Source organism: Cygnus atratus, chromosome 9 (assembly GCF_013377495.2).
Source record: "Cygnus atratus isolate AKBS03 ecotype Queensland, Australia chromosome 9, CAtr_DNAZoo_HiC_assembly, whole genome shotgun sequence".
Lineage (NCBI taxonomy): Eukaryota > Metazoa > Chordata > Aves > Anseriformes > Anatidae > Cygnus > Cygnus atratus.
The window spans coordinates 9,685,141-9,697,559 of NC_066370.1; the positions used below are offsets into that span (position 1 = coordinate 9,685,141).

The 12,419-nt window shown below is 37.8% G+C and overlaps 1 protein-coding gene across 1 annotated transcript in view; it reads left to right on the top strand.

Moving 5' to 3' along the window:
- The window catches only part of STAG1 (stromal antigen 1), a 185,061-nt gene that overhangs the window by 50,923 nt on the left and 121,719 nt on the right, over nt 1–12,419 (top strand). The window contains 1 exon segment of the mRNA XM_050712522.1: nt 3,608–3,772. Within this exon segment, the coding sequence (XP_050568479.1) occupies nt 3,608–3,772 (165 nt within the window).

A 12,419-nucleotide genomic window follows, 5' to 3' on the forward strand; every position in this document is an offset into this window, starting at 1 on the left:
TGGGCACTGTTAATGGAAAATGTCAAACCACTGTTTTTTGGTTTTATTTAGTGTATAAGTTAACGTTCACTCTATTACTTGTTTTTACAAATGTGGATCACTTTTTTCCCTTCAGAATCATTTTAAAGACATTAAATGAAAGATATTATCTAGCTAATGTATTACACAATTCTGAATTTTCACAATATCAGTTTAATTACAGTCTAGATAAGTATTTTGTTTCTTCTTACTTTGGTTTATACCATAAAACAACAGTTAAACTCTGTGGTCGTCAGTATGGTCATTTTAGAGTTTCTTCTTGCATCTTCTGGAACTTCTGAATTTCCTAATGCTTATGTGGATAAATTCTCAGCCTTATTTGCTGTCAGTTGAATCTAATTTACAAATCTGAAAAATAATAACTTCTGTTTTCATATGGCTGTAACTTGGAGGCTTTCACCTATTCGAGGCTGATCTCTGACAAGAATTACTTGGAACAATGTCCTGGTTGTGAGCATGAACAGAGTCACTTCAACTGAATTGTATGAAAATGAAACTAATGTCCATGTTCCTGGAGATTGTTTTGGTAGAATAACAGACATTACAATGTAAAGTACTCTGTGTAGGTTGAGCTGTAGAACTTGGTCTTGGAATAGTTTAAAAAAGTCAGAAAAGAAAAAGACGAAGATAGGATTTCTTCTGGTCTTTGTGGGGAGACCCTAGTTCAGATCTCACACACACACAGTCCACTTGGACCCTGCCACTGGTCTGACTCTGTCCTGGATCTCAGAGTGAAAGCAGGGATATAACGCCCCCCAACAGCACCTTTCTCAGTGTGAGATTCAAGCCTCCAGCTTGCTTTCCTTCTTTATCCCTCCTCCCTCTGGAAGTCTTAATTCACTTCAGCAGCATCTGCTCTGCCATTGCAGCAGATGCCTGGAATATGAAAATAATTAGAAGGATTTATTAATGCATTTAGATACAATACAGCTAACCAGCTTGCCTTTTCCATGACTTTTTCAGGGATCCCTGTCATAAACAGATAACAATTTTGAGTCTGGAGAGCAATCAGATCTTACTTATCTAGGGATTTTGACAGACACTTAAAATGAAAAAGGAAGCAAACAAACAACAACAACAACAACAAAACATTGTGGGTGACTGTGAGCTTAAAAGGGCTTTAGGTAGAAGCCAGCAATTTCTGGCTTCTCACAGGGGCTGAAAGGGTGAGAAGTGGCAAGCAGTAAGCAGCATTGTTGCTCCTATTAGAAAGCACAGGGCTCTGTTGTTCTCATATCTTGAGGACCGTTTGGTGGATCCTCAGGAGAGGGGACTTAATACAAATTCACTCTTGTTTGTTTGATCTTATGAAATGCCGTATTTTATACCTGTCAGTCATAGTCTGACAGCTTTACTGGAGCCAGGCTTACCTTTGTGCAGGGCTGTTTCTATGTGGGAGCTCTTCATGGCATTCGAGGGCTTTCTTTTTTGGGTTGAGCTGAAGGACCACCCTAACCTGTGAATGCAAGGGTCTCTCTCTTTTGAGATGCAGGACTACCTGTGTTTGGCACCCTCAGTGTGTGCATTTCACATATCCTTCGATCTCCTATTTGTTTTCCCTTAATCCCTGAAGTATTTAATGTCACCCTTTGAATTTCATGTTGAGGGGAACTGAGTACAGAGGGGACCTGTTCTGGCTTACATTAGCATCTGAAGAGGGCATCAGCTTGCCTTCCTGCTTTCCTTTAGCAGTACTTCTAGCTAGTTTAAGTGCTTGTAGCTTATTGTCACGCACATTGAGTGAACAGGTGGATTATACATTCCCCAATGGAACCATAGGTTTAGGTTGGAAGGGACCTCAAAGCCCACCCAATTCCAGCCCCCTGGCCTGGGCAGGGACCCCTCCCACCAGCCCAGGCTGCCCCCAGCCCCATCCAGCCTGGCCTTGGGCACTGCCAGGGATGGGGCACCCACAGCTGCTCAGTGCAGCCTGGGCCAGGGCCTCACCACCTTCTGAGTGAAGAATTTCCTCCTAATATCTAATCAAAATCTAAGTCAAACAACTTTTACATTGTTGTTTTTTTTTTTTTGTTTTTTTTTTTTAAATTAAATAGTGATCATGTGTCTCTTCAGAGCTTGGTTGAGCTCAAACATTCCATGTATTTATTGGTAGCTTTCTTGCTGGTAAAGGCAGCTTTGCAAAACAATAATTGGCAGAGATCTCATATTCTTCTACTCATAAATGCAGATGTTATCCAAGAAACTTTTCATAGAGATTCTCCCATTATTTTAAGCTTTCCATCTTGCATTTGTATGCAAATCCTTAACTGAGTATTTGCAAGAAGCAGTTGTGCTCCACCTTGCCCTTTTCTTTATCTCCCTGCGCCACCGGCAGTGACAGTTTTAGAGCAAGGAGAAGGCTAGGGTACCTCTCTGTCTTCTACCGGCTGTCTTCCAGAAATGAGATTTCTTTCCTCTGCAGGAAAATTCTTAACATGTCTGCAGTTGGAAGATGCAACCAAAAATGCTGACTTCACATTCTTTTCTAAAAGCTTTAATGGAAACTGGGTGCCAGTGTGGTCAAGGTAAATGGTACCATGAGGATACTGTACAATTGTAGAGTTGCTTGCATGTTTTCTTTAACAGAATTCCTCAAAATAGCTTCATCATTGTTCTGTGGCACCTTTTGGTTTTGTCTGCCTCGCAGTAGGAGCAAAAAAAAGATTTTAGACATAAGATTGTAGCAGGAATCTCACCTTCCCCCCCCCCCCCCAACTGATTTTTTTGCATAAAGTGACTTAAATTCAAAACAAAATGTTCACTGTGTGACCTATCACAAGTAGGATCTATAGCATCTGATTATGAGCTTGAGGAATCTGGAGAAAGTTTACATTGAATAATTTAGTTTCACAAGGAAAATGTTTAACTCAAAATTTTAAAGCAAGAAAGGGGCTATTATTATGATCTGCTAAATCTGATTATAAGTTTAGTTATTTAATTTTATTGGAATTGAGAAGTTGAATCTTTATTGTTTGTTATAAAATTTCTATATCTACTTAAATACAGAAATAGACTGTTAACAGGACAAGTGTATGTTTCACAAATTATTTGTTGTCTTCCAAAGTTAATTATGTATTCTGAAAATTCACTTTGTTTGCCAACAGAAAACACTTTTTCTGTCCTGTCTGTAATTTGCTGCCATTCATATATATATCTAGTCATGCTGTCAACTATCTGTTTGTGTTGATCAATTAATTATGGATATTGATGTGAACTGGTACTTCAGCACTGGGAATTCAGCAGTGTTGAATTCCTTGACTGTGGCTTTAAAGTTGTTTCTCAGTGAGTATTGGTAATTAAAAATATATGTACCTGACTGGATAAAGCCCTAATCAACATGGTTGAATTTCATAGCTGACATTGCTTTGACCTTGCCAGAGGTCAGACTGGAGACCTGAGATCCCTTTCAGACTGACTTATTCTGTGATATTCGCGTGTATTTATATGTGTGAGCGTATAAATATATGTGTAATATATATATATGATTTATAGAGACACTTTTGAGTGATGTCAGATGTCATAGCTATAATAAATTTTTTTTTTCACTCTGCTGGTTTTCTTTGCCCAGTCTGCCGCTAAGAAACCTCGGAAGTCTCCAGGAGACAAAGTTCGTTTGGATGCTGGAGCCAGGGGAGCAAGTCGTGGAAGAGCTAATGGCCACCCTCAGCAGAATGGAGAAGGGGACCCTGTCACTTTGTTTGAGGTGGTTAAGCTGGGGAAGAGTGCTATGCAGGTAAAATAACTAATTGTGTTACACTTTCATCATTCAGTGTACCCTGACTGTAGGAGTTCATTCTGAGCTATGCTTTTGTAAACAGTTGGCTTTTTTTCGCAAGCTGTATTGGTCCAGTAGACTTTTATGTTTAACATTATCTTAGTCTGTATATGATAAAGAACAGAACGTGCTGTCATTGAGTTGGGGACTGCCACATGTTTCTGAAAAACGAGACAGATCAGAAAAGTCATGTATTTCAGTTGAATTCTCCATTATTTTGTCCATTGCTTTCAAATTGTAAATACATGTTGGTATTAATCAGTCCATTAAATGATAAGCTGTAGTAAGTTTTACAGGAAGAAAAAGTATAAGATGATACTATTGATGGATACAAAGCTTTCTTTCTTTTTTTTCCCCTTTTTTCTTTTTTTCCCTCAAAATAGCTGCTGGCTGAAGCACTTTTGAGTACTTCACACTGCAGCTTGCATTCTTGCTGTCCCCACCAGAGTTACAGATGAAGGCTAAACAAGTTGCATAGGCTTCCTCTGTGGCTGAGGGACAAAGATGGACACACCCTGAAGGCGAATTTTTCATTATAAGATAAATATCTAAGATAGCTATATTGAACCGCCTCTGGAGGTGTTTCTTACTCGTTTTAAGTTTTGATCAGTTACTGAGGTTTTAAAGCATTTATTGGGCCAGATGAGTCCCATCTCAAGAACCTCTGTAGATGATTGTTTCTGACAATATTTGTATGCTTTTTGTAAGTTACTGTGCTTCAGCTATTTGTTTTTGGCACTCAAAGGAGAAACGTGGGCCCAGAATATCAATAACCCATTGCAGTTAAAAGCCAACAGTGGTTCCTACTGAAGGGTTGTTTAAGCAAACTTCCTTTACTTTGCATTTCAACAAAAGGGAATCATACAATATCAGTTAGCATGTTTTGATTACATGGTGCCAACTGACGTGAGCAAAATTATAAATTAGGAAAATTAGGAGCAAAGTACCATTCTTAATGTTACTTTTGGTGTAGCATAAAACCTAGGGCTAATGTAGTCTTCCACATGAGTTCAAGCTATGGAATATTTTCTCTGAGCCTCAAATCTGAGATGTAGTTTTAAAGTACTAATAAGTAGGAAGAAAATATCAGTATTTTTGTTCTTCTTAGTGGCTGTTTTTACAGTTACACAGGATTGACCCTTCTTATCTAGTAGGTGAAGACAGAACAAATTTACTGCTAACAAAGCTACAGATTCTTTGTGCTTCTTCTTCCTACATGTTTTACATTGGGGTTTCCAACTTTCCTTGGTTTTCGACACATTTTCAAATTTTATTTTTGGCAGGATTTGAGGAAACATCTGGAGTCTATTTTCTGGTTTTACTGCGGTACTGAACATATATTATGCTTTACGTAGTATGTTTGTCTTAGAGTTATTGATATTTGCAGGCGCCAAATGAGAAGGAATGTGTGATTGCTTTGATATTTGATGACTGAGTGCGTGTGTGGAATTGACTTTGATACATTTCATCTATTTCAAAAGAGATGCCAACAGAAGTCTTCCACAAATGAATTTCTAAAAAGAAATAGTCTGCATGTTTGTAGTAAGAAACCTTTGGAATTCAAATTGAACTGAATTCAAAGGAATTGTTTTGAAAAAAGTACTATTTGTGTACAGATATATACATAAACACACCCCCCCCTATATACACATGTGCACACACATGCTTAAAATGCACTTAGCCTACATCTTGCTCAGATGAGAAAGAAGTAAATAGCTTGTTGGAAGCCGTTCCTAACAAGTAAACAAATAGTAAAAGAGTAGGCAAGTCTATTTGAAGGCCTGGGGCATAAATGCCCCATTTTTAGGGCCATATTTAGGAACCATAATCCTAAGTTCAAGAGTATGTGCCACTTGTGTACCTTCAAAAGTTTTACTATTGATAAAAAATAAAGAAATTGACAGATCTGTGTAGTGGGAAGCAAGATGCAATTATAATGTGATTAAATTATTTTTAACTTGAACTTCTGGATGATAATCCCACATTGAAACAAAGGTTCTATAAACCAAGTTTATTAGCATCTTTATATTTTTTTTCCTTATTAGCTTAGGGATCTTTATTTAACAATTAGGAATGCTTGGCATTTTTCTTACTCATAGTTTTGATGCAGGTTTTTTCTGGCCAATTTTAGCAATTTTGTCAGTATTGCCAATTTTCAGATAAATTACATATATCTGCATTTGTTAGAACCTCTTTTTTGTTGATATTCAGTTATTTCCCTGTAACATGTACTTAACTTTTTTCTGTAGTGCTCTTAAGTTTGCTTCCAGCAATGAAAAACAGAAAAGTTCATTTAATATATTTTGAGATTATGTGGAAATTTTACTTAATGTGCTTTCATTCCTGACCTGTCTGCTCCAGCTGCATGCTCTCAGAATATATTTTAGTTGTTAGATTTTTCTGTCTTTGTATTGCCAGCTCATGGAAGCCTGTAGCTGAATTCAACTCTCATTTCTTTAAGTTTGTCCTCTATTCTGGTTCTTATCGCAGGGTTCATTTACCTCTCTTCAGGCTTACTGCTGTTTAGTTCTTCCAGGGAAACAAAGTAATGTTAATATTTTGTTTTTCAAGTACACATGACTTCAAAGCTGCTCTTTGCATGTAAATCTTTGCTTCTGTTATGAAGTGTTAGTTGTATCCAAGCTAAGTCTCACTTGAACTCTGTAAATCAGTTTGGTGCCCGTATTAACCTAGTATTGGATTGTTGGCACTTTAAAAAAATTTGTTCTGTAACCTATTGTGTGGTTAGTTGCTTCGGAAGATTTTCTGTTGGCAGCTCTCTCTGTATGTAGTGCAATATGACCAACCTACCTTCCTGTTTTCTGCTGGTACAGTTCTTCAGTCTATCAAGATTGTTTGCAGAGCTTTTTAGGCACACATTTTTCTTTCTTAGGGAATTCATGACACTTTTCTGCTTTTTGTCATTTGTCTCTTTTTTTCACCTTGAATGTTTTTATGGACACAGCTATATCCAGTATATTTCCCCACTCTAAACTTCCGCAGGCAGAACAAACTGTATCATCATTTCTCATGTGCTGAACTGCCTGAGCTTACCCTGGTGGGAATGAAGGGCATGGATGAATCGCCACTCCTGCAGCTGAGCCCCAGTGCAGAGGCTGACTCGTAGCTTAAGCTTTCGTAGGCGCTTCTGTACTGGTCTCTGAGCCTGGCGTTAAGGCAGCAGTGAAGTAAAGAGCATGTGGTGGTTGCAGATTTTGTTTAGGCTTCAATCTGAAAATTTCTTGAGAGTTAATTATGTCCAATTAGCTGTAATAAAGTTTGTACTTCGGTGTTGCTCAAAACAAGCGTAATAGCATTTAGCTTTCTTGTGTGCAAAGGAGATTTGTGCCTCCCCCAGAAAATCGGAGATAATCATCAGTAGTCATACAAGGTATTTGATACCCAAACCTGAACAGATCTATGCCGAGATTACTCTGTATTATGTGCATAGCCAGTCATCCTTATCTGCAGTGAACTGCAAACGTCAATTTAGATGTTGATTTTTGAAATATTTGAACCCTCTGCTTATGCTCACCTAATAAAAGATACCATGGTTTAGAGTTAGACATGGTTCAGAGTAAATATGGCTCCATTATATGGCAACGTGCATTTAGGATCTGTATCCAAAGAGAGCTTTCTGGCACATTGAAATGGAATTTTTCATTGTGCTACTAGTTCTTTGTCTCGCCAGAAGTCAAGAATATACCTCAGTCCTCGCTCTTCTTGTCTGCCCATCTGGGCACACTTGAGTACTTTGAGATGCCCTCCGTGTTCAAGTTTAGCTGCCTTTGTAGCAGCGTAAGCTTACCCTGTCCCATGAGGAAGTTCTCTTGGTTTCCTAGTTTCAGTTCCTCACACATTATTTCTTCCTCGCACCTGGTGGGCTCAAGCTGGCTAACTGTGACGCTCATTCACGGTACCACACTGGCTAGAAAGTTCACGAGCATGAACTTTCATGAGCAGGAGGAATATCACGAGACCTTTTCTTTCCATTCAGTTACTTATCTGAAAGGATTAAAACGTGTCATTAATATTAATTTAAAATATTTCTGAAACGTTAACAGTACTTTCAAGACAATACTGATTTTCAGCATTTATCCGCCTGCCTTTGTTGCAGACTGTGGACTTCAAAATCAATACCTGCAAAAATAAAGGGTATGCATCCCTTACAATTACATGTTTGATCTGTTGGAAATAGTAAGAGAGAGGGAAAGCAAACACAGCTTTCAGCAGTGCTTTTTTTGTTGTTGTTCTGTATGCACTAGCAGCATACTGCATGATTGCCAGTTCCTTTTAATGTAAAGTACTAGGTTTAGATCAGGTTCAGTTACCAACATCTGTATCCAAAATAGTTTTCTGGTGGGAGTTGCCAGTACCTCCAGTATCTTCTCCTATCACTTTTAGATTTGATGACTTGTACAAGATAGGTAAGGTAATCAGTTCTTCCAGAAAGCTGATGTGGCTTATATATCTTGTTAATATGGCATATCCTCTACTGTTTAAATAGCTTTGGATATGCACAACGTTTGGGGCAGAAATAGACCACTGTGGTCTGTAAACTACCTCCTTGCATAGGTCAGGCTGTGGAATTGCACCCATTCCTGTGTTAAGTCAACAGATTCTTCTACGACCCCTTTTTTCTCTAGCAATAATAATCTTAGTTTCATTTAAGTACAAATTAGGGTGGGCCAACCTTAGCAGCTGCAGAGAATCAAAGGGTTGAACCTTACCCTTCCCCCTCAGGTCTCGCTGCAGAGGGTGCTAGTGGTGGCAGGCACCTCGGCTGTTGAGTGGGGAGCAGGAGGGGGCACTGCCTCGAGGCAGAGGCCCCCAGCACCACCCCACAGAGCCAGCCTGCTCCTCAGATGTGCTTTCTCCCTGAGAAGGAGGCTGACGGCAGGGCAACTGACTGCACAGCTTAATCAGCTGCTTCCCAGCACATTCAGCATGGATTAGATTTTGCTTTGCTTACTTCTCAACTGCCCGGAATTTTATCACACGGTTATTTTAATTACATAATTATTATGCAATATAGATAATCTCTATGCTCCTTAGTCCTCCCAGTGGTTCTAGTTAAGAAGAATTGTTATGTGCCTGCTTTAATCTTGCATGAACTAAGGCTGCTGTTGAACAGATTGGTCCCACCTTCTCTCACACCTACAGCTGTTGTTTTTTTACACCTTTCTTGTGTGTTTTGTAGTCACACCAAGAAATAAATTTAATTAGAACGTGACAGTTTGATGGATTTTTTTTCAGCTGGATCAGCTCCCTGATTCAGCTCATCTCTGGCAGCAACTCAGACTTATTCTTGATTGAAGTGACTGTATAACCATGACAGTAGCTACCTTCTATGGGAGAAATTGTTTTACATGTATGTCTTGTTACTCGAGCTCAAAAATTAAAGCCTGCTGTGTCTAACTGGATTATACCAGAAGTCCAATATCCTGTCTCTGACAAAGGCAGATAAGCAAGAGGGTAGATAAGAAGGTAAAATATAGTTCAGGAGTTCTCCCTACCTCTGTCTGTTTGTATCTCAGGGTGAATATGGTTTCTGTATAAACAGTAGCCTTTAATGGCTTTCTTTTTCCTGAATTTGTCTGTTCTCCCTACTAGAAGTCCTCTTCAATGGATAGTGTGTCTGCATCTACCTTGGCTATTTCAGTAAAGGTCTTTGCTGAAGGTGTAATAGTATACACACATGATATAAAGTATCATCCATATTTTTTATGTTGAAGGCATTTTTAGTTTAATTATCCTCTGTTGAATTCTAACAGTGCTGTATTCTCTGACTTGAAGGATGAATAATGACCTTGGGTTTCACTAAGCTGTCTCAGAAACTCCTCAGGAGTTTTAAGTACACATTCTGTAAAGCTTACAGGATAAAATAACTGCAAGTATTATTGTAATTTGAAATAGTATTTAGTTTTGATATTGCTAGATGGATTTCTTCTGCAGCCTAATCTTGCTTTGCTTTTGGTTATATGCTACTGGATTAAAAGGAAGAATCAAAACTAGGTATGCGTTCTCATGATTGTTATACTAGCAACAATTTAGCCACCAGATAAAACATGAATTAATTAAAGGGGCTTCCCTTAATACCAAATGAGTTTTTCTGTTGCTTCTCCCTTGTGTAATTCACAATTGATGATTTCACTGCTAAGGTATGCTGCTTGTATGCCAGTGGTGCAGCATGTGAAGACATTTATGCCTGAAAATACCCATTACGGTTAAAGCCAGAGAAGATTTTACTATCCAAAATAGAATCATTTTTTGAATTATCTGGGGTGATCCATGAACTCTTTCCAAATTGGGCTAGCAAAAGAATTTGAAGTATGGCGTTTAATAAATCGATGGGTCTCTTATTGGTATAACTGATTTTGTTTCTGCACTCCCTAAGGATTTTCAAAGCTCGTGCACAGTGTATATAACTGTTTTTTATGCTTTGTAGCCTCTCAGAACCATTCATGCCTGTGATTGGCTCAAGTTAAGCAGACACAACCCTTAAGAAATTGTGTAGTATGTAAATTATGAGAGATCAGCAGCTAACACCAAATCTGTACCATCGTAGGAAATTGACTTGGTATGAGGCCTTAGCATATTCCACATCTTTTCTGAGGACTTGGGTGAGGAAGTGCAGTTCTAAGTACTGCAGATGCGCTGCAACAAGAGTACTTCTCCTCAGTAGTTCTTACAATCTTAATCCATCTGCAAGGATAATTTTTCCAGTACGTTTTATGCACATAAGACTAATGCCATTTAAATCATGCCATTGTAGCACTCTGAGAACTAAATATTTTTATCTTTCCAAAGTGAGTTTTTTTCACCCAAATGTTTCCATGTAATGTGTTACAGTGATTTCCCTGCATAATGATAGTTCATACCCATTCTACTGCACAGAGGTAAGTTTTTTTGTGAAATGCTAAACACAAATAGGTCTGTATGGAGAGCATGGATTTCTTAGTTTTATTGGGAATAAGTTATTTTAAGATTTTATTCCTTCCCACTCTGTGCTTCAGGAAAAAAAGAAAAAGCTGTATAGATAGACACTGCATTAAGCAGATTTTCTTTTCTCTGCTTATGAAAAAGAGAAACAAGAAACAGGTACTGTTAAATTAAAGTAAGATTTACAATAAAGAATCATTTTCAGAAAATGCTCACTCGGAGTTAGCAAAGCAAGAACTCTCATAATTTAAAATGACCATCTTTAGAGGAAAAAGGATAAATTGCAGCTTTTCAATCTACAGTTCTGTTTTATTAACCTTATATTAGTTTTTTCAGTGGGTGTATATTATACTTGCTGTCTGCAATTTGGAATTCTACCAGTCATCTTGAGGTATAATGCAGAACGTGAAATTGCGTATCCTTGTACACGCTAGGGACTACCTTCTCCCCAGTAACTGTCTGTGTGATTACCTCAGTCTTCACAAAACTTGACCTTAAAAGATTTGTGTTATTAAAAAAAACACAAAACCCTGCGTAAATGAACTTAAAGAATTTTACACAGAGCATTACAAGTCTTTTGCTACTTCCATTTCTTACCTTATGTTCTTATTTTCACTGTTCTCTAAGTTATTCTCACCACCTGTTAAAGCACGTTTTTTAGCTTTTATCTTCTCTTCAGGGTGCTCTTTATACAGATAGTGGAAATTTTTTATTTCCCTGTGCTTTCCTTTCTTGTTTCAGTAAGCTTCAAATTTCATATTGGCAGAAGACATTAGTATGCCTTATATACTTTTATTTTGATTTTTTTGGTAACTTTTATATAAACACACTGTGCGCCTGTCCCAGTCATTTTTTGTCTGTTGTTTTCACTGTAAGTGAAGCATGTCCATGATCAGTTGTATGAAACGGCAAATTATTTAAATGTTCCTTAGCCTCGATTTGACTTAGTTTACAGTTGACTCAGATCTTACACTTCAACATATAGTGTCATTTGTTTTTACTTTGTTTTAGTAGCACTGCTGCCAAATTGTTACTTAATTTAAATTGTGAAATAGCTTTATGAAATGAACTTTCATTAATATTTAGCGAGACTGTGCTAATTTACATGAGCTGGCAAAGTATCATCTGCAGTTAGTCCCTGTGGTTCCTCCAGCACTGTAGTAATGTTCTTGCACTGAAGGAATATGAAATGGATTCATAGCTGAAAAGCCTCCAGGAGGTAATAAGATAACTAGTTTCATTATTTCATTCATTGCATCAGACTTCTGCTTTTACTGGCAATTCAGGCTGCTATTTCTCTTCAATACTAAAAAAAAAATCTGATTTATCTTTTAGCAGACTTGAGATGTGAAGGTCAGTATATCTGTAAAGTTTCCATGATTGGTTTTAAGCTGTTTATTCAGACTGTGGATCTATTTTGCTACTTCCTTAACTTTGTTTAAGCTTCTCATTTCTTGCCTATTAGGCATGTTAGATTTTGTCTTCCAACTGTGCTACATGGTAGTTTTTGAAGTAGAGTCATTGCAGAGTAAATTTCTGCGAGATTCTCTTGAAAGCTGTTATGGGCTTTTGAAAATCTCTGTGCTGACTATGTATTTGTACTATCTGTCATTTGCAGAAGATCTTGATTTTTCACTTAATTCTCATAAGAATAGAAGCATTT